We start from the raw sequence: 22995 nt of genomic DNA, 5'->3' as shown, positions 1-22995 counted from the left end.
ATACAGTAAAATCCCATGAAGCGCTTTGAGACCTTTCGACGATATGATAAAGGTTGGCTGTTTCAAGGATGGCTAATATTATTCTTGACTAAATATACTCATACCTATTAGTACCATTCTATTTGCTGTTGATGGGTGCCTCACCTGCTGCACGGTATTCGCTGGCTTACTGATGGGCCAGATACATTTGTGTAACTAAAATGTGTTGCGGTTGCACGCTGAGCGAGAGAGAAAGGGAGTAGGGAGGCAACCATAGATCACAGCTCTCCAGGGCGCTGGTGAGTGAGAAGCAGATATGTAAGATACGAAGGCTGCTCTCTGCAAAGAAATGGATAAAATGCATTAACTCAAGACAATTTTATTGATAATTGTATTAAATCTTATTTAATCCTTGTATTCATATATACATATAATTACATAGAATTTACAGTACTGAGAAATTATATTTTGCTCAACTAATCCATGTTGGTGTTCGTAACCCACATGAGCCTTTAATCCCCCTCCCTCGCCTCCACCCTTCTCTCTCGTATCTGACTCAAGTTTCCTCTTGAATGCATTGACGTTTTTCTGCTTCACAGCTTATGGCACAGAGCCCTGCATTCCCACCGCCATGTGTGCGAAGACGTTCCTCCTAAGCTCTGTTAGATCTGTTTCTGCTGCTGGTTAGATTGCCGGGTGGTTAAGAAACCTATATTTCATTACTGACTGATTGGTAATGAATGGTTTGAAGTGCATAACTGCATCTATGTGACGACCATGTATTTGCACTGTTTTCTGATAGCCTGTCTAAACGGAGACCTCTGCATTTATAATCACAACCTCTGGTTGTACTCGCGAGTTGGCTTGTACTTAATGCGACCCGTCCGGTATAGTGGGTGCAAGAAATCATGCATCGTCCATCTGTAACCGGGAACAAAGTTATGAAAATTTGTGGACTTGACAAGATTTGTGTAAAAAAACTCTTATTTTATTACTGTCTGCTTGGCTGAGTCCCACCATGCGATAGCAAGCGGATCTGTCCACGGAGCTGGAAAGAGAGACTGAAAAATTACCACCTGCAAATGGTATTACTCTATGGTCTACTAGGCTGTGCGGAGTGCAGTGTAGCGAGAGCTCAGACGGCACTGGAAATAAATAGCGGAGGTGTGCTGGTGGAGTTAGACACAGTCTGTGAAGAATCAGCCTTTTTGCAGAGCTGCCTGTGTTTTTTTTACTGAGAGGACAGGTAATGAGATTTAGACAGGTTTACAAAACTGAACAAGGGAACAGTGAAAAATGGACTGGTATTTTACTGTCATTTAGATTGCAAAATTTGGCCCCTGGATCAGACTATTATATGGAACAGACTGACCGTGACTGAGGGAATTAAAGTGTTTTAATTCCCGAGGCACAGATTAAATGGTGATATTGTGATATGGAACGAACAGTGTGATACGAACAGTTCCACCTGATATTTCCAGTCAGGGTAGCACATGAGCATGCGAGCACCCTCTCCGCAAGGTGTAGGTGCAAATCTATGTGCTACTTGACCACATAGATACCTGGTGCTCCAGAAGAGTAAGAGAAGGCAATTTCTCCCAGTGTCTTTGCCAACAAGACCCTATGTAAAATTCGCCACTCATTCTATGTTTGTTTGTGGGACATTGCTGTGCATACATTGGCTGCTGCTTTTGCCTACAAAATAATGATAATCCTTGCATTTGATATAGAGCCTTATCACATTGATGAGATGTCTCAAAGCGCTTCACAGAATATATTGTAAAGTGCAGTGACTATGTATTTTGTGGTCGAAAGAACAAAATCCGGAGCGGCAGGAAGCGGTGAAAATACGCAGTCACTACACTTTGCAATAAAATCCTGTGCTTTGAGACATCCACCCAATGTGAAAGGTACGGTATCAAATGCAAGGGTTATTATTGTGTTGTTATTATTGTTATTATTATTATTATAATACTGGGAGGAGATTGTAAGTGTTGCCATTCTTGGAATGAGGCATTAAACCTGATTTATTGAGCAGGTTGTTAAAGATCCCCTGGCACTCTTCAAAAAGAACTTTTCCTGATGTCCTGGCTAACAAACCCCCAGATAAATTACCTTTCAGGTATGTTCTATCAAAATATGCTGCATTTGCCAACAAATACAAAGTGACAATAATTATTGCAAAGCAGCACTTTTGAGATGTTTCAATGGTTATAGGTGAATGAGGATAACATTCTTTTTTTCTCTCCTGCAATGTACATTCCTCCCTCATTACCTTCAATCATAAGTCACACACTATGAGCATGGTAAGATAGCTAAGGGATTTCAGAGCTTTTTCACTGGAGCTTTGAATGTTGAGGGATGACCTGATAGAGATCTTCGAGATTATGAAGGATTTATGGCAGGGGTAAATATCACTAGGTTATTTCCACTGATTGCCCGCTCAGTAATGAGAGGGTACAGATTTAAGATAATGTAAGTGGAGGTTAGAGAAAAGGTGAAATCAGCCGCTTATGTCTGTAGTCAAATTGTAACAACTGATCCAATACATTAGAGCCTGGCTGGTGTTTTGAGACCAGATTTCAGTCCAGGTGGGATGCAAATCTCACCTTTCTTCTGGCTGCGAAGCCCTTTTATATAACCGTTAGCTTTCACTATCATAGCCGCTCCGAATCCCTCTCACCGGGGGTTCTGGACGACTCCGCCCACGAGCATCTAAGTGCATCAGCAGAGCTGGCTAACTGGCGGCAAACGGCCATTAATTTTTAATGTTACATAGAATTACATAGGACTTTACAGAACTGAAACAGGACACTTAGCCCAGCTATCCCGTGCCGCTGTATATATTCCACACAAGCCTCCACCCCTCCTGATCCCCGACATGAAAGGCTCTCTATAAATGTAATTTTGTTGTTGCTGTTGTTAATCCCTTCTACCATACCCTTCTTCTCTTCTCTTCTTTGTGTATACATTGAATTCTCTCCTAATTGTATCAACTATTGATTATTATTATTACTGCGTTGTTGCAGCTAGTCCAATGTGCTGCAGTTAGTCAACATATTGCTACAACCAATCTCCAAGAAACATGCATTTTCATCTTCAAATTTCTCTGCCAATTTCAGCGTTGTAAATTCAGAGAGTTTTCTACCTCATTTGATAAGATATTGCCTGGAGAAGATCCGATCACTTTATTACTACCAAAAGTCCATAAAATGTGTCCCCTGGCAATCTATCAAAAGTAATTTCTGCTCTCAACTTTCTAGTGTCAGAGGAATCCAGGGACTGTGACCCATATTTGACCAGATCTACTTGAACAAATATGACCACAAAGATGAAGTCAAGATGTCTCATCTGGGCATTATCAAGCCTGAAGGATATTGGTTCGAATCCAAAAGTCGAATCTTCCAGCACTTACATTTTTCCTGGTCTCGTCTCAAAAAAGTAGCAACTTATTTTCTAGCTCTGAAGAGAACGAAAAACCCTTTTGATCCATGGTGCCTTTTATTTGGCTTTCCGGGGCTGTATTTGTGTCTTTCATTCCGTTCACTGGATTTACTGGCTTTGTTGTGCGCTAAATAGTCTTCGCCATCCTTTTCCAGAAATAACATTGGTGATCGATGTTGTCCCAAGAAGAGGCAACACGTTTAAATTACCAATAGTCCAAGTTCTTCTGTAATGACGAGTGCCAATATTACAACTACTTCCTTGAATTAATTCTTGTCATTGAAATAAAAATGATTTACTGTGAAGTGCTTTGCGACATCCTTCTGACGTGAAAGACATTGTATCCAATGCAAGAATTATTATTATCATTTTTTCCTGCAGACCTGCCTGACTTAACAAGAATGTATCCTCAGAGCTAGTTCAGCCCTCGGGACGCCCACTTGTTTCTTGACAATCCTTGTAGGAGACTAATTGATTTTAGATTTTGGACACAGCCCGGGAGTGTAGGTTTAAGTGAACAAGCCTCAAGTGAGACTAGTGATTAGAAGGAATATTTTCCTTGCCATTAATTGTTGTGACTGTGTGGGACAGACTTGACAAGAACAGCAGTAAATGCCACCATTATCGTTTCTGTCAAAAAGAACAGAATGAGTGCCCGTTTAGGAATAATAATGGTGGTTATATCTGACTGCTGCCTGTGCAGGGGAAATGGGTCAGAGTTGTAAAGTAGAAATGGATGAATATTCTGGATCAGCTTGATTACCTCTGGAAGTGTCTGTACAGAATCCTCTGCTTCCTTCTCTGTAGCCAATTTTGAATCCATGTCCATGTCTTACCCTTGACATTGGTTTATAGTAATAATAATTCTTGCATTTGATATTGCACCTTATGACATCTTTGAGACATCTCAAAGCACTTTACAGAATATACTGTATATTTTGTGGGCAAAACGCGGCAGGCAATTGCGCACAGTAGTATCTCACAAACAGTCATAGATTGAGTGACCAAATTTGTTTGAAGGAGTGTCGCATGTGCTACATTGTCAAACTGCTTTTGGAAGTTATGCAAATTGATCAGATCTGGCCTTGATTGGATCAGTGGAACTGACTTGATGGACAGAATGACCTCCTCGTGTTAGATGATACCAGGTTGAATGAGGCGTAGCTGCTGTATGAAAGTAAATGAACTGGCAGTAATTGAACACCTTATTGGATGTGAAACGGGAGCGTTTATTTGATCCAAGTTGCCTGCCTCAGCTGCGTGCAGATTGGAGCCTGCTGAAACAAGCCTAATTATATGTATTGATGAGATTGCTTCCAGCGCGGCAGGCAGCTTGGTTGCAATGATTGATGACCTGTTTAAGTCAACTGTATCTTGCATTCCATCTCGACTTAGGCTGCCCTTTGTCGTGGGGTCCCCAGGAATGCACTGCAACAATGGAAAATAATGGGATGAAGTGTCACAGAGTCAGTGGGGTGTAAATAACAGCATCTATGTGGAGGAGCTCACAATACAACAACAACAAATTGCATTTATGTAGGGCACTTCACGTCAGGAGGATATCCCAAGGCATTGGACATGAGTCCTGTAGCTCAGTGGTGGAGTCCTGTAGCTCAGTGGTTAGAGCACTCGCTTTGCTAGTGAGAGACCTGAGTTAGATTCCAGGCAGGGAAACCTTGGGCAAGTTTCCTTACTCCACACACCTAATAATAATCCCTCCAAAACCAAAAACAATAATAAATTGGTCATTTTCAATCTACGACTGTTTGTGGGACATTGCTGTGCGCAATTGGCTGCCGCGTTCGCCCATAAATATACAGTCAATTCACTTTACAGTATGTTCTGTGAAGCGCTTTGGGACGTCCTCCCGACGTGAAAAGCGCTATATCAAATGCAAGGATTATTATTATTATAATCAAGGGTTTGCAACCGAGTTGGGAGTTGGAATCAAGAGTGGGTGGAGGGTAAGAGGGGTGGAAGTGGGAGGGTGGCCAAAGCAATGTCAAAGAGGAAGGGCTTGAAATGGGCCTTGAAGGCGGCAAGGGAAGGGAGGCAGAGGGTCTCCGGGATAGAGTTCCAGTGGGTGGGGGCAGAAAAGCTAATAGCTCGACCACCGATGGCAAAACGGACAAGATTGGGGAAATGTAACAGGCCAGTGCCTGCTAAGCAGGGAGAGTTGACAGGTTGGTATGGTGTTAATAGGTCACAGAGGTAGGGAGAAGTACGACTGTTGAACTGAGGTCCAATCTGCCTGTATTATCCTAATGAAGAGCCCTGTATAAATGAAAGCTCGGGTCTTGTGTAGAGCTATTTTTTTGAAAAAAAATTAGATTACTGACCATAAGTCCCTTGGCTCATGCACAGTGTTAGCCTGTTTTGGCCCTCGCTCTTACATTGGTGTGATCATTTTTTTATAAAACAGTGCCCTGCTTTGATGAAATTTTAAGGCATTCGCACCAAACAGGAAGTTTTCTTTGGGTGTTAGGATTTATTTAACGGTTCCTGTAGTTGTGCTTGTTTTGTTTTGTTGGCAAATGTTTGGTTTCTATAAATGGGGCATATTTTTTTCTTAAAAAAATAATGAAACTACAACCAAGGATACAGTGTGTTCTAAGCAGTATTGGAGAGTAGAGGAAAGTTTACAACTGAGTAAGGGGGAGGGATGTGTGTGTGATGACCAAACAAGACTCTCTGGTTGTGAGAATGTGATGGTAACGAGATGAACAGCATTGGAAACGGATTTCGTTGTACTGCATTGCTAACCAGTGCCACATGGAGCATAGGTTAGCAGTGCAGAGAGACAGTGCAGGTGATAGCAGAGGAATAAGTCAGTCAGCCCATCAAGCATGTTCTGTCAAAATACCTGTAATTTGGAAGGCAGAGACTTGCCCTACAGAAGTCTAGCTGGGTCTGACCACGACAGAGATCCAGGTTAAGGTCCATATACCATAGAGACAGAGGTAAGAGTCATAGACTATAGAGAACTAGGTAAAGTCTGTGCACCACATAGAGTAAAAAGGAGCATTTCCTTCTATCCTGTGAGACTCAAGCTTGTTTTTGTTAAGAAAAAATTCTTCAAAGCACACTGCTCTGCAATTAGGAAGCTGGCAGGGTCTGTCTGGGAGTGAATGTGCGCACTTATATCCTTGATGTGTTATTGCAGTAGACACCTTCAAGGTAAAAAATTCAATCGAGAGGATGTTAGCTGAACAGCTTAAAAGACTGAGGGAAATGTTCTCTTTGGGGACACATCATGGTGTCTCTTGGCCTTAAGATCTTTGACTTAAGCTGTGAGATCGTACAGAATTTTTGAAAAATTTTAAATTCCACCTCAATTTGCAAGCCAGGTTCTTTTTGAATACCTGCAAAAAAAAACACTTTCAAATTAACGGTGAATTTAAGTAACTTCCATACTTGTGCATGATGTTCCATTTCAGGACAATGGTCTTAATAATAATAATAATAATCATAGCTCTTAATAAAAATCCTTATCACGTTGTTGAGCCGTCTCAAAGCGTTTCACAGAATATACTGTAAAGTGTAGCGACTGTGTATTTGGTGGGCAAAACATGGCAGCCAATTGCGCTCAGCTGTGACCCACAAACAGTTGTGGATTGAGTAACCAAATTATTATTTTTTAAGCCTGAGAGCAGGAGAATTTTCAATTCGGAGTCAGCCTGGCTTAGTTGGTAGCACTCTCATCTCTGAGTCAGAAGGTTGTGTTCAAATCCCACTATTTGAAAAGTGGAAGGAGTTACTCCTGGTGTCCTGAACAACGGTCAAAATTCATTGCTGTGCTTTCAAAATGGGTTTGAATATGATAATGAAAGACTGGGGTGGGGGGGAAAAAAACTTTGTGTGTATTGTAGCTACACATATCACCACTGGGGACTTTGGGACACAAGGTAATTTCCCATTACCGAGTTGCCGACTGACTCATATCCTCTGTACTGGTGGTGGAACAGGGAACTGTTCAGCAACAGCGGAAGTGTCACTTTGTATAAAACGCAGGTGGTCTTGGAACCATGGGGGCTGCTGTGAATTGCTACCTCTGATCTGTGTGTCAGATCCGAAGCTCGTTGCTTTGCATTTATCAGAATTAATGGCACGAAATGGTAAAGTTCTGAACCTAAAACACAGCAAAACCTTGTTAGAGGAAATATCCTGCAAAGCATACATTTGTTATACCATTGTTCCCAGTTTGTGATCGGGCTTTTCCTGTAGAACAAAACCTTCTGTTCCTGTATTTCTTTGATAAATTTTTCCTTATAGCATAGCACTCACTCGCCACGTCATTGCTGTGAAGCATTTCTGGGTTTTATTGAGATCATGACCTAATTGAGAACAGACAGTGTCAGTGGGCCTTAAAAAGTTCCACCACCAGTTCTAACCACCAGTTAGAACAATTTGCTTTCAGACTCAATCTTTCTCCTCCCAGTTCTTAACGTTTTGATGAGTTAGCTGACATGCAGTGCAATCAAATGTGCAGTATGATGAGAATAGAGGATAATAATTTTCAATTTGATACAGCGCCTTTCAGGTTATCAAGACATCTCAAAGCGATTCACACGATATACTGTAAAGTGCAGTGACTGTGTAATTTGTAGGCAAACCCAACAATCAATTTGTATGCATCAATGTCCGACAAACAGCCATAGAGTGAATGACCAATTTTGACCATTGCTCAGGACACCAGGAGTAACTCCTTCCTCTTTTCGAATAGTGGGATTTGAATACAACCTTCTGACTCAGAGGTGAGATGCTACCAACTGAGCCAGGGTGACTCCTAAATGACAAACTATATGATACTCCCTGTTAGGGTATTTGCATCTTGGCCCATCTATCACCAGGCTACCCCACTTGTGGGATATGGGGCAGCTAACTTTGGTTTGATGGGTGTAAAGGCACTTTGACTGATTCACGACAAAACTGTACACTATTATTGATGAGACAAGTTTGGCTCCACTACACATGTAGGTTATGCAGCATGTTTTAACTTAATACCAGCAGAGAGGCGAAACGTCCATGCAGAGAGTAGTTGAATGCATTTAAATGTGGCATGTTTCCCAAGGAGAAGAGATACTCGATCAGATGACTTAAGGTGCTAGCAATCAGAGAAGCATCAAATGTACCAGTGCAGAACAATTCAGCGTGTTTGTGATAGAAACTGAGGAAGATGGAGGATGGATGGATCAAACCAGGGGGTAAATCCAAATATGATAGCTGGTTAGTGATCAATATACATCCCGAGGCACCTCATTGTGAGGGAGTGTACAAGTCCAACATTTGTTGTAGGTGACTCCCGGCATTCAGGGACACAGATAAAAAAGCCATTCATGGAGGTCCATAATGGACGAACTAGTAGAGAGTTTCACAGACTGACCAGGAGAGAGTCCATATGTAGCACTGACTACAACAACAACAACTTGGATTTATGTAGCGCCCTCCACGCCAGACGGTGTCTCAGCAGAGACTAGCAGAGAGGGTTTAGTTAAGATTGACCAGTAGAGAGGTTCCTAGTTGGGATTGAGAAATCAAGAATAAGACTAGGATTGAATTTAATAAAAACGTTGCAGTGAAGGTGATAATCTCTCAGGGTAGGTGAAAGGACCATTCACAGCAATAAAGGAACTTAGTACTTTGGTCCCACTGCCTGTGAGCTCTTCCCAAATATTAGTCTGAATGCTGGTTTTCTCAACCCTTGAGTTCCAACTTCCCATTTCTTTTCAAAGAATAAGGAAATGATTTAGAAGATATCTAGTTTGCTGAACACGCAACTACTAGGGGTGGCAGTATCTGAGCCCTGGGACTCAGTTCCTCACATAGGCTGACTGGAAGCTATTCCGAATTAGACACCGGTTTTGAAGAAGGAAGAGTCGGGTAGAAATATGAATTACAGAGGTAAACTCCCCCTCACCACTGCACTGAGGGTATTTTTTTAAAATAACGCACACACCGCATGAACAACCATATCAGTCCTTTGCTGACAAGTTCATTTTCAATCTGACCGGTTTCCTCAAAAGAAATTACTGCCTCAATAACTTCAATGAATATGGTGTCAATCGTGGAGTCAACGTGGACACTGAGCACGAAGTGGGAGGAATATAGAGGTGACCAAAAGATGTTTGTTTTTTAAAAAAAAGTTTTTAATCCTTTTGATCCTTAACGATTCTTACCTTTGATATTTCAAGTCGGGAGGACATCTTCAAGCCCTTTACAAGACATACCGGTATTTGTCTTTTCTAGGCCCATGTGGTAACCAGTTTGCACACAGCAATATCCCACAAATAACCATGAAGAGAATTATCAATTTTATCAGTGGGATTGTTGGCCGGGATAGTAACAAGGTGAAGTGGCTTTAGAAGAGGGTTTCAGAGGATTGGACAATGCTGGCTGCAGACTTGGAATTCAATGGGGGGAGTGAAAGGGGTGAGGAACAAGCAATGGTACATTATTGCACTCATAAAACCCATGTGGTCAGCACCAAACCGTAACTGGATTTGATTCCTAGATACCAGCGGGGCTTTTAATTCTGCTCTGCAACTCTGACTCACAGCAAGCTTGATCTCTGGGGCATTTTGCTTATTAAATCCTCCACGCTCAATTGGCCACAGAAAATATAGAGCGAATTGAGTTTTGTCAAGACATTGGGCCTTTTAATGCTGATTTTTGAGATCAGGCGAGTCGCGGTCACTCTGGGTTCCCGACATGACACTGTGCTATCCCACCAATACCACAGAGTATGTGCCTTTTGCTGCAACATACCAGGAATTCCAAATCGTACACAAACGGGGCACAGAACCATTGCTGTGGTATTGGGATCGGAGGGGTAAGCGAGAGAATTGCTTCGCTTCACAGGAAGTGTAGTGACTGTGTGGCAGCTAATAAACCCTCATCCAACAATGTAGCACTTCCCTGAAACATCACGTTTAAAATTCCCATTGTGGGGCATGAACTCACAACGTTCTGCCTGTTCAGGTGGATGTTAAAGAACCCATGTCCTGGCCAACAATCTCCCACTTACGGCCGTTTGCGGCACATTGCTGGGTGTGCACAAATTGGCTGCAGTATTCACATACAAAATACATAGGCGTTACATTTTACAGTATATCCTGTGAAGTGCTTTAGACAACCTCCTAAGGTAAAAGGTGCTGTATCAAGTAGAAGGATTATTATTGTTGAAACGGGCAATGTGGTTTATTGTTTTATACAGGAATATCTATTTTGACTTGGTTTTCCACTGCAGGCTTTTATGTGTTTTGGTTTTATTTTAGAACTTTTGTTAGCATTATGTTGCCTCTATATTAAGGCGAAACCTTAGGCAAGTTTTTTTTACTCCACACACCTCTGTTTACCGAGCAGTAAGTAGGATCCTGGTTGTTAGTCAACTAATGGATCACCTCCAAAAAAAAATGTGGTCACTCAATCCACGACTGTTTGTGGGTCATTGCTGTGCGCAATTGGTTGCCTCGTTTTACGCACAAAATATACAGTCAATTCACTTTACAATATATTCTGTGAAACGCTTTGAGACGTCTCAAAGATGTGATAAAGCTCTATATCAAATGCAAGGTTATTATTATTGTAATCGGTACTTTGCATCCTCTATCATCAAGTTTTGGGACCGGCGAACCCAAGATTTGTTGCGCAGTCTCTTGTGTTCCCTTTCAAATTGGCAGCTTTGGGCCATTCTGTTCTTTGGTAAGTGCATTCTGAAAATGAACCAGTTTTGAGATTCCACGACGCTTGTCAGAAATTGGGCCTTAAGTTGATTGGAGATTAATTTCAGCTGCTTTCACACTGCACCAGCTTTGGTGTGATTTGCAGGCTCCATGTGAGGGCATATCCTGTTTGCAGCTCATCAGTTCGCAAGACACTTCTGCTAAATGCACCAGTAAGGTCAGTGAAGTGTAGAAATTTAGATTTTATGACTATGATGATCTGAGTATAGCTCAGAATGATATGACTATTGAGCAGCTTTGTGAGGGAAAGTGTGCTGTTTTGGAGCACAGAAAGATACAATGCACTTACACCAGTTCAAGACTACATTAGTTCCAGCTGTAATCCATTGTAAGCTTAGCGCAGAACCCACAGCTCCTGTGTTGAATTTTGGAGTTTATTTAATACAGCAATATCTATTTTGACTGGTTTTCCACAAGAGGCTTTAATGTGTTTTGGATTTATTTTAGAACTCTTGTTAGCATTATGTTGCCTCTATATTCTTAAGTGGCAAGCTAGCTGCCTTTTTGAAGATAATAATAATCCTTACATGTTGTATAATGCCTTTCACATTGGGAGGACGTCTCAAGGCACTTTACAGGATTTACAGTAAAGTGTATGTTTTGTGGGTGAATGCAGAAGCCAGTTTGCACACTGCAATGCTCCACAAGCAGCCATGAAGTGAATGACCAATTTTATCTGTGGGATTGTATGTCAGGACACCAGGAGATACACGCTTCACATTTTGAGTCATGCCATGGGATATTTAACGTCCACCTGAACGGGCAGACAGGGACATCATTTTAACGATTCATCCAAAGGACCCCTCCCTGACAGTGCAGCACACCCTCAACACTGCATTGGAGTGTCAGCCTACCTTGACTATATGAGTTCCAAGCCCTGAAGTGTGAGGCTTGAACTCAAAACCATTTGTCTCAGAGGTGAAAGTGCTACCAACCGAGCCGGGCTGAAACCCAGTTGCAGTTTACAATTGTTGATCTTAGTGCATCTTAAGTAATGCATCTAAATGCCTGACTGCTATAGATTATAATGCAAGTGATATAATCAGTAATAACACAGTACCAACTTGGCAATAGAAGTATGTGAAAATTATGCATTCGACATGCACGCTTTATCCGGTTAAATAATTCAAATTAAAGATTTGATAGTCTTATTTTGGACCGTGAATGAATTAATGAGGTTCTTCACTGCAAATTTAAGCTGTTACAGAGCAAATTAATGTGAAAAATAAAGTTACCCATTGTTCTGATAGTTATTATTCAGACATTTTTTATTCTCTGCTTGCTTATTTCTCTTTTTTCCTCAACCTGTATGCCTTTCTAGTTCAGAATAACTTTCTTCATTCTTTATTTCCACTTGTTGCCTTTACTCTTTCACATCAAAAATCTTCACAGCACCTAGCTATGCTGTGTGAAAATCAGAACAACAGCACATTTATATAAAGCTCTTCATGTTGTAAGGATGAAGGCCCTGGACAGTTGAGGGTTTTTTACCCAAGCTGTGATTTGGAATCAAGAGGGTTGGAGGGCAGTGTGTGCATTTTAACATGCAAAATCCCTATAGCACTTCATACAACTTTCTGATCAGGTTCTTCAATACCAGAACCTCCCAATCCTCCATTGTAACTCTAAAATTAAAATACAATAATTTCCAGCGCCTTTCATGTCAGGAAGACATCGCAAAGTGCTTCACAGTTTTAATCAGGCACCCAAGCTGGGGATGTGAACTGGGGGGAAGGAATGATGACCTAAAGTATGTTTGAAGTGGTACGTTTTGAGAAGGACATTGAAAGAAGGGACCAGATGGAGTTCTAGAGAGAAGGGGCAGAATGGCTGAAAGAAATGGTGGGGGATATGGAAGGAGGTTACCTTGAAATACAAAGATACTGTTGTGTTGGGGGGTGTGTTCAATGTTTGCCCATGACTCAATTGGATAATTGCAATTTGTAATTGTACAGAGTAAGTACTCAGATTTGTATAGCTGGTGATCTTATTAGTTGAGCTTAAACCCTACAAAAGAAATTATCTCTGGAGCCAAAACAAGTTAAAATAAAAGCCGTCTTACTTAGAAAGGAATGGAATCTGAAATTCAACCCTTGGATTTCCGTTTGTGGAGACAAATTCCACTTTGGGATCCAAATCCCTGACTGTCCAGTGCTTTGGGACACCCTCCTGACATGAAATGCTCTACACAAATGTAATTTGTTGTTGTTATTGGATGGTTCATTGTATTTAAAATAAGTGTCAGTCTGGCTCTGTTTGGTAACACTGGAGTCCTGTAGCTCAGTGGTTGAGCACTCGCTTTGCAAGCGAGAGACCTGAGTTCAATTCCAGGCAGGGCGAAACCTTGGGCAAGTTTCCTTACTCCACACGCCTAATAATAATCCCTCCAAAACCAAAAACAATAATAAATTGGTCATTTTCAATCCACGACTGTTTGTGGGACATTGCTGTGCGCAATTGGCTGCCGCGTTCGCCCACAAATATACAGTCAATTCACTTTACAGTGTGTTCTGTGAAGCGCTTTGGGACGTCCTCCCGACGTGAAAAGCGCTATATCAAATGCAAGGATTATTATTATTACTGTCTTTTTTTAAAAAAACTGATTTTTTCGATCATATTTCCCAGTCTTTTACAGATGGAATCACTAACAAGCTCATCGGTTGCTACGTGGATGAGACGATGCAAGACGTTATTCTCGTGAGACTCTACGGGAAAATGACGGAACTGTTTGTAGATCGCGAGAGTGAAGTGAAGAGTTTTCAGATGCTCCACGCTCACAGTCGAGCTCCAGAACTTTACTGCACCTTTCAGAATGGCATGTGCTACGAGTTCATGAAAGGGACTGTCTTAGACAAGTGGCTGCTAAGAGAGCCTTCTACCTTCAGGTAGGGAATCGCTGTATTCTTACCATTTACAGTTTGTGAACCAGTCATCAGGCTCCATTATACAGTAACATGCATTTATATAGCACTCTTCACACTTTACAAGACTTTACAAGGACGAGGTCAGACGGAGTAAGGGGGGTGAGTACATTCTCCCTTGGGGAAGGATCCAATATTTTAAGGTAGATTAGTGCTGCCCTCGCATATCTCCCAGAGAAACGTTATGAGGGAGAAAGGAGCAAAGAAGCCTGGAGGCTCTGCTGGAGTATAAACACAAGCACTGATTAGTTGGGATGTTATACATCAAGATTGGTAAAGGGTAGCATGTCTCCCGACTGTTTGGCAGAATAGCTCCGAGCTGGGAGCCGAAGGGAGTGGGGAGGGGAAAGATGACCAAAAGCACAGTTTTAGAGGTACGTTTTGAAATGTGCCTTGAAACAGGGGAAGGAGTGAGTGAATCGGAGGCACTCTGGGATATAGTTCCAGAGAGCGGGGGCAGAATAGGTGAAAGCTCGCCCAGCCACCAACAGTGGGGTGGATAAGGCTGCAGACGTGAAGCTGAATTGGCTGGGACCTAGCGCATCCAACCCCTTTTAATAAATAATTCATGGATCCTGGCTGCAACCCACATTATATGTAGTGACATATGTAGAGAATGTTCTTGTAGATATTTCCCAACCACTTGCTCCATGGGTTCTGCTCTGTGGAAGGTTTTAGTGTGGAGTTGGAGAATCTACCTTGTAGACAAACTTGGCGAGCTCAGCAAGAGCAAACCCAGCCTTCTCGACTGAATAAAAGAATCTCGTACCTTTTAGCTCAATCTTTGGAATGCAGAGACGATCCTTTTAGGAATAAATTGTGTGAACAATTTCCCTTTAATGGTCCGCACTTGCTGAGATTACTGCCATTTCCAGGCACATTGGAGGCAAAATGTCTATTGGCAAATGGCCTTAGTCACCAAATTGCAGAGTAGCTCCCTGGTTTGCATTCATACGAGATATGCAGCGCTTCTGTACAGTATTGCAATAGGATTTTCTGTGGAGTCTCTTTGTACACAGATTTGTCATAACTCACAAAGTATGAAGATTTTTTTGGGGGGGCTGGAGAGGGTGTATTCACCATTTACCTGGGTTTCTTGATTTACTCTATTTCAGAGTGTTCAAAATAAGGCAAATTCATAAATACAGCCTTAATTTTGACACTTTTTTTCTGTAAATTCCGTAAGAAATACAAAACACTGATTTCAAATTTAACACTGAATTCAACAGTTTGCCACATTCTGGCAACTAAAAAATTACATCAATGCAGGAAATCTAGATCCAGGTAAAACGTTTCCTCCTATATATTGTCAGGTCAATATTGGATTTTCAGAATTTGTGTCCACAACATTTTAACCAGGTGGAAAGACAATAACTGGTGAATAAATAGAAATAAATGTCTTCTTTTTCCTGTCCTTGTTTCTGATATCCATGCTTTATTTTTGAGTGTGCTGAGTAAGAGATTCAAATCGCTAAGGAGGTGCTGATTGGGAATTACATCGGTACAGAGTTCAAATAGGGATGTTTCTCTTTGAAGCTGAGACAGTTGAGAGGAGACCTGACAGAGGTGAGTGAAATTATGACAGGGTCCGATAAGGTGGACGGACGTCCATAGGCTGTATCCACTTGTTGGTGAGTCCAAAACCAGGAGCATAAATATAAGACGGGCATGGAGGATGGTAAGAATGCGGAAATCACTACATAAAGCGGAGAGCATCAAAGTATTTAAGAGAAAACATGATGAATACATGAGGGAGAGGTAAATAGAAAGGATTAGGAGGGATGGAAGGTTGTATGAAGTATTAAAAAATGACAGGAACTAGTTGGACAGAATGATTCTGTGCTGGAACGATCTGTGTGATGGCACAGTGAGTGCATATGGTACTTTTGAAACCTATTTTGTTTTATAATGCAAGTCGAAAGCTAAATGCCAATTCCCATAACTGCAGTATTGCTTACCTCTCAGTGGGCACGTTAAACATTCGCCTATGACCATGATGATGGCATATTGATGTCAGCAACCTCTGTGAAAATTTCTAAGCAGCGTAAAGTGGCTGTAAAATTCACTTTAATTTAATAATTTTAAGCGTGGAAAAGTGCCAGTGGAAATAAAAAATCCTATTTAGAAATAGAAATCCGATTTCCATCACAGAAACACCCTCCAAATAAAACATCAAAAACAGCTCACTTGCTTAGAATTTACAGCAAGGGAATTTACTCGGCTGCATTGTTTCTGCATTGTACACGAACTGCAAGTTTGAGATGTGGTGCTTGCTGTGGGCGAATATGTAATGTGATGAGAGAGACGTGCTTGCAAACCCACTCGTCAGTCATATGTGCTCCAAGGCTTCGAGCCTGAAGTCGTTCCACACTGGAAAGTATGATTTCAGTATTGGATGAGTATACTGGACTTTCTTGTTTGGGTGTTGACCGCAGCCGGCAGCTGACCGCTATGAACCCGCCATGTGTCGCTATCTTGAATCGAAATGAGAACGTTGAGTTTTAGGTTGGCAGAATGTGGCGAAATCAAAACCCTCACTGCAATCATATAGGATCTTATACATCTGCAAGCCCGTTCGTTCAGCTATACTGAGTAAAGTGTGTTCACTGACTGTCTTGTGCACACTGCTTGATATTCCTTGTTATTTACCTTTAGCTTGAATGAAACAACAATTATGAATTTGTCAATGCAAACTATATATGGAGGCCTTACTCTCTCTGCCACTCCGTATAACTGATTGTCAGATAATTTTAAGAGTTACCCTCCGACATTCTGATAGGACCTCCACCCACCGCCTCCCACCCCCTTATTCTCAAATGCCTTGGGATGTCCTCCTGACATGAAAGGTATTAAATAAATGTCAATTTGTATTGTTTCGTGGGATGAATAATTTTGAAATCTTTCTGTAAACTTGTCAAAAGTAATGAACCTATTATTTTCCTGTTATCCACCACTGTCCCTATCTCATAGAACAAACCCAATACTTCGGATTGCATTCCCAGATTGATATCCATCAATGATGTCATGGAATTGGTTAGTCAAGCCTTCTGTGCCCATCTCTTTAAAAATACACTTAGTGTCACTCTCTGGAGCTGAAAACCAAGAGACTGATTCGAACACTTCAGTAAGAATGATTGCATATTTTTAAAGTAATAACTTGGGGTGTTATGCTGAGGTTTTGAAAGTAATGGCACAAATGTCATTGGGTGTGGCAATTTGGTTAGTCAATAAATCTCTTTACTGACCTGGATTTCGGTGCTCATTTTTGGTTAACATCAAACCAAATTTTGCTGGCAGGAAAGAGAAGTTATTCATTCTGCTGCCCACCCCCCCCCCCCCCCCATGGCAGAAAGAGTATTTATTGTACTCTTGCTCTAGAGCATTGAGTTCCCATGTTGTTCCAGTGTATTATTGCACATTGGAAAATATGATTTGATGTTTGGTCACTTTGTGACGAGATCCTACTTCCCGTCAATCCAATTCCTTTGGCCTACCACTGAGAGTGGATTTCCAAAAGACAAACAAAGCCACAGTGTTTCGAAAACCACAGATTGTCATCCTTGTGTTAAATGCCACCCGCTCTCTCTTTATACACATGTCTGGCAATAAAGGATCAAACCACTGTGAATATTTTCACATCTTGCTACAGTGGGACCACTTGCCAAGAAGCATATTTGTGCCAACTTTCCACAAATAACGTCTCAGCCTCTTTTATTTATTTATATATAGATATAGATAATATAGGAAAACAAGTTAAAATACAGAAGTCTGAAATACAACCGCCATTTGGTTTGGAGGTTTTGGACTTTCGGAATGCACAGAACCAGAGGAAATGCCTTTTTTTTTTTGGTTCACGCTCTGAGTTAAAACATAGAAACTCTAAAGTGAAACAAAACCCGTGGGTCCCCCGGAGGGTGTTATAGGGAGAGAGTCACAAGTGAATTCCTAGTTATGTTACTTTGGGAGGTGGGGGGAAAAAATCTATCATGAAGGCAATGGTGAAAGAGTTCCGTACTTGCTATTGTGTGGCAAACACAAATTAGTAAAATCATTTAGAGAAAGTAAACCTGTTAATAAGAGAGTTATTGAAAGGGCTTCCTCTTCGATTATGTCTGGTGACTTCCCCCACCACCCACCCTGGTTCTTTGTCGTGCTCCGCCACTAACTCTGGGACACTACCTGGGGTGAAAGGCGTTATATAAATGCAAGTTGTTGTTGAGGGTAGGATTTTTGTGTGCCAAAGATCCTGTGAGCAGATCAATTTGCCAACACAGCGTCGAAGAACAATGGGAGGAAAAGCACCTGGCTGTTCCAAACAGGTGTGCACGGGAAAGTGCTTTTTGTGCATTTTCCTTCCACAAAAGAGCTATCGCTGCTGATCTATACTGAACCCCACGTAGAGTAGATTGGATAACTTGTTCCACCTCTTACGGTGCCGGTCCTTGTCCTGCGTTGAGCTGAGGCAGAGTTTGTGCGGTTTCTANTTTTTTCTTCAGGTTGTTTTTTGTTTTCTAAAAAAAACTTTCACCTCCTAATTTCGACCACCGAGGCTTTGTTGCCAAAGAGAAATGTTGCCATTTACGAACACTGCCAATTTTAGTCCACGTTGATACACGGCAGCAATATGTAAGCAATCCAGGTTTTGTAAAATGTCAAATGTTTCTTGGCAGATTATGAAAGGCCGTACCCTATTGTCAAATCAGATTATGTTTTGTAAAACGAAGTATTAAAATAGAGCAGTAGCTATCGGGTATCGGGGAGCTCATGTTAATATAGTATCATCGAAACCTTGGCCCGTGGTTTCGCCAGCCTGTTAAGCTGTGTGCCAAGAAGGACTTGGGGAGGGGGAGTGGGCCATGTTTGACCAAATGAGATCAGGCCGCTGTGATTTTGCTGCTTGCCTTCTCTCGCTGCAGACTGAAGGAAAGAGCGAGGTTTGAGCCCGAGTACGCCAATAAACTTTGCACTAGGAACAAGAGTCAGCCATTCACCCCCTCGAGTCTGTTACACCATTCTGTCAGATCATGGCTGATGTGTACCCCACCTGCCTTTGCTCCATATCCCTTGATACACTGATCCAGTAAATATCAGTTGACCTCAGGTTTGAGAATTCCAACTGAGCCAGCATGCGCAACCTTTGGTGGGAGAGAATTCCAGATTTCCACAACCCTATAAAATACTCTGTTCAGGCTGCACTGGGATTTCCAGGCAGTTGATGGAGGCAGCTATACTCTTCATAGTGTTTCAGCTCTCCTGGTCCTGCCAGTGGGAAGAGGTTCACAGTAGGTCTTCTGCTGAGAAGTGAGCTGTGCCATTCAATAGGGTAATACTAGACATAGTATATCTGCCTCCTGTCACCGAGTGCGATGATTATTGAGGCCAAGAATTCCTACCCAATCTGACTTGGTTTGGAATTAGTGTGCAGAAAAATGGGGTGGTGGGGAGTTTTGGTAACGGGGAAAAGATGTTACACTTCACAGTTGGTTTGTGGAGAATACTCTTTGAGCAGGGCACAACATGACTTATTATTACGTCAGATGAGATATTAAACTGAGATATCCTCTCCTCTGCCTGTTCAAGTAGGACTTCAAAATCCCATGGAGATATTCGAAAAGTGCAGAAAGTTTCTTTCTCCTAGTGTCCTGGCCAACAAATAAAATTGGTCACTCACTTCATGGCTGTTTGTAGGATATTGCTGTGGGGTCGCCCACAAAAAACACACTCAACTTTACAGTGTAGCCTGTGAAGTGCTTTGGCACATGGTACTGACGTGAAAGGTACGATACAAAATGTACGAATTATTATGAGGATTGCTCATGAGGGATAAAGGTAGATGTGAGTGTGGTAGATTATCATCGGCAGAGCTGCATATGGCTGCATCTTAAGTTTGATGTTCTGTTTGTGCATTTGTTGAAAATCAAAAAATGTATGCTTCGAAAAGTGCTGACCCTGAAAGTGCTGGGAATGGAAAAAGACCAAGTGACCCGGGGGTTATGAGAGCTCTTGTCCTTCGACTGAGACAGAACAGAACACTTTTAGAGCATTTTATTCCAAAGAAAAGTTCACAGTATGAAAGGGGTCTTGCAAAGTTTACTTTGAAAGCAAGGCCAGAGGGTCACAAATGTTTCTGGCCATTCCTTCATCCTTACATTCTACTTTAAAGTGAAGTCCTGAGAGCTAAAAGTCCTTCCTTGTAGGTTAATCGAAGTTATGTTAGCATACAGGATTTTAAAACAATAAATAATAATAATCCTTGCAATTGGTATAACACCTTTCAAGTCAAGAGGATGTCCCATAGCACTTCACAGGATTCACTGTAGAGTGGAATGATCGTATTTTGGGGGCTGTACGCAATTGGCTGCCACGTTTCACCCACAAGATACAGTCAGTAGACTTTACAATGTATTCTCTGAAGCACTTTGAGAGTCTCAATGATGTGATATGCAATAATAAGTATTACTGTTATTGTGATGGAATAATCCTTTGGAAGGGTAGGCAACTTTTACAAAACAGTACAAGTCATATTTATGCAGCGCCTTTTACGAAAGATAACTGAAAGTATGGTTGAACAGCGTACCTTTCATGGGAACAGATGTAAAACAGGAACTGGACTGGGCCATTCAGTCCATCGAGCTTGTTTCACCAGTTTATTAGATGGTGGCTGATTTTTTTAATCCTAATGCCCTGATCTTTCGTCAGACTGTGTATTAACTATACATCCCATATATCTATTGATCTTTCTCTTTTAAATATCCTGATTGATTTAATGTCCCACATTTTTACAACCGCCTGGGTGAAGAAATGCCTCCTGATCTCAGTCCTAACCATTTTAGTTGTGATTTTAATGCTTGTAAGATATTCCCCTTGTAAAAGATTGCAACAGGTGGTTTCATGGTAATTCGTGAAGAGCACAGTTTGGGTGCGTGTGTGTTGGGTTCAGTTGGGAGAAATAACTACTTTTGAACAACTGTTAAGTGTTTAAAGCAGATCGATCATAACTGATATACAGTGACTGTGAATTATCCCATATTTAAACTCCTGCCTTTCAACTCAACAAAACTAACAAATTACATTTGTGTAGCGCCTTCCATGTCAGGTGCTATTTACGCCATTACCCAATCTGCCCATCCTGGAAAATAACACAAAAAGTTTACAGGGAGAAGAGGGGTAGGAGATTTCACTTAATATTGCTAATAAGTATGACTTATGTAACTGAGTCCTTGCTTTAATGAATGGAAGAGTTAAGTCTCCCAACAATTCACATTTCACTTAAAAACATGTTGTGTTCCCCCCGCCCCCCAGCCCACACACACCCCAAGGTAGTCCTGTTGTGTACTGGTGAGAGCATGCATCTCACAAGCAATAGAACCCAGGCAGGGCAAAATCTTGCTTCGCATGCTTCTGTTTACTTAGCAGTAAATAGGAACGCGGTTATTAGTCAATTGGCGGATTGCTTTCTGGGGGTAATGATCCCTTCCAAATAAATAAAATAATAATAATTTGGTCACCCAATCCACAACTGTTTGCGAGACACTGTTGTGCGTAATTGGCTGTCGTGTTTCGCCCGCAAGATGTACAGTCAATTCACTTTACAGTATATTCTGTGGAGCGCTTTGAGACGTCACGAAAACGTGATAAGCCGCTATATCAAATTCAAGGGTTATTATTAATATTAATATCTTTGCCCCTGCAGACTTGTAGCGGAGGAAATGGCTCAATTTCATTCCGTGCAAACTGAGAACTGCTGTCTCTCCGAGCGGGAGCCAGTGCTTTGGAAGAGCCTCTCGGTATACCTGTCGATACTCAGTGCAGACAAGCCAATGCCAATGAAGGACAAGAGGTAAGACGCAGCTCCAAACTATCTGCTTGGCCGCTGGTGGTATTTTGTTTTTACAAAGCAAAGTGCAACTAGAGTTTAAAAAAGAAGAGGTGGCCTGAGATGTCAATTGAAGGCTTTATGACAAGTTAAATAAAACAGGATTATGGTTTCTTTAAAACAGATTCAGGGGTGAATGCAATTGTGGGGCAATTTCCACATATGTGGTGAAGTGGGTGGGAGGAAAGGCGCAAAGTGTTCAGAGAGTGTCATATGAATAAGGCTTTCTTAGATGGTCGGCTTATCAGTTAAAAGGTTTACTTTGACTTACTTTAGCAGCTGCATTTGAAATATTTCATCTGATTCAAGCCAAGATGAAGCGGTTTCTGTGTCTGGTTTGTTTCACTGCGATAGAGAGAGCGTGAGATGTTATTTACGCCATTGCCCTCTTTATTTTTATACTCAATGGTGCGCTGACTTTGGGAAGCATGCTCCTAGTGCACTGTTTCTGTCCGGTGTTGCACATCCCTTGCACAGAGCGTTTCACCCACCTCTGCTGTGTAGTGGAGCGCTTAAGAAACCTATAAGGTAGAGTGATTCATAGAGACACTTGTTTTAACTACTGGAAATAAATCGGTGGTAATGGGGGAAAAAAAACGAGAGACTATTGGGGGAGGGGTTGGTTAAAAATCTCGCCCCCCCCCCCCCCCCCCCCCACAACCCCACCACCAAAGGGAATGAAGCTAGAACTAAAAGAGTGAAAGGACAAATGAAGAAAGTGAAAATGCATCACGGGAAACAATGACGAGGACTTCCGTTGCACTGGCTCTGTTGTTAACCAGGATTTAGTATGTAGGATGTCACTCTACCTTCACTTCTTAAAATAAACATTTTACTGAGCTGTGATGGGAGGACGGTACAGTGGGTTTTCTGTAAGGATACCCCCCCTTGCCCCTTAAATAGATTTAGAAAAAAAAGGCTCTTCAAATTTCATTCCAAGATCACTCCTCCCATCCTCAGACGCCACATTGCTTCTCTGTAAACCCTGTGTTGGCCTACACTGCAAATATTTTTTTGAGAACACGATTCTGTT

The 22995-nt window shown here is 41.7% G+C and overlaps 1 protein-coding gene across 1 annotated transcript in view; it reads left to right on the top strand.

Annotated features, from left to right (window-relative positions):
- The window catches only part of LOC103175086 (ethanolamine kinase 2), a 121092-nt gene that overhangs the window by 20313 nt on the left and 77784 nt on the right, over window positions 1–22995 (top strand). The window contains exons 2-3 of the mRNA XM_042341432.1: window positions 13791–14050; window positions 21780–21926. Of these exons, the coding sequence (XP_042197366.1) occupies window positions 13791–14050; window positions 21780–21926 (407 nt within the window). The remainder of the gene's footprint in view (window positions 1–13790; window positions 14051–21779; window positions 21927–22995) is intronic.

Source organism: Callorhinchus milii, unplaced genomic scaffold (assembly GCF_018977255.1).
Source record: "Callorhinchus milii isolate IMCB2004 unplaced genomic scaffold, IMCB_Cmil_1.0 Scaffold17, whole genome shotgun sequence".
Classification (NCBI taxonomy): Eukaryota; Metazoa; Chordata; class Chondrichthyes; order Chimaeriformes; family Callorhinchidae; genus Callorhinchus; species Callorhinchus milii.
Note: the sequence above shows the minus strand (reverse complement) of the source record. Positions and strands in the feature narration are given on the sequence as shown.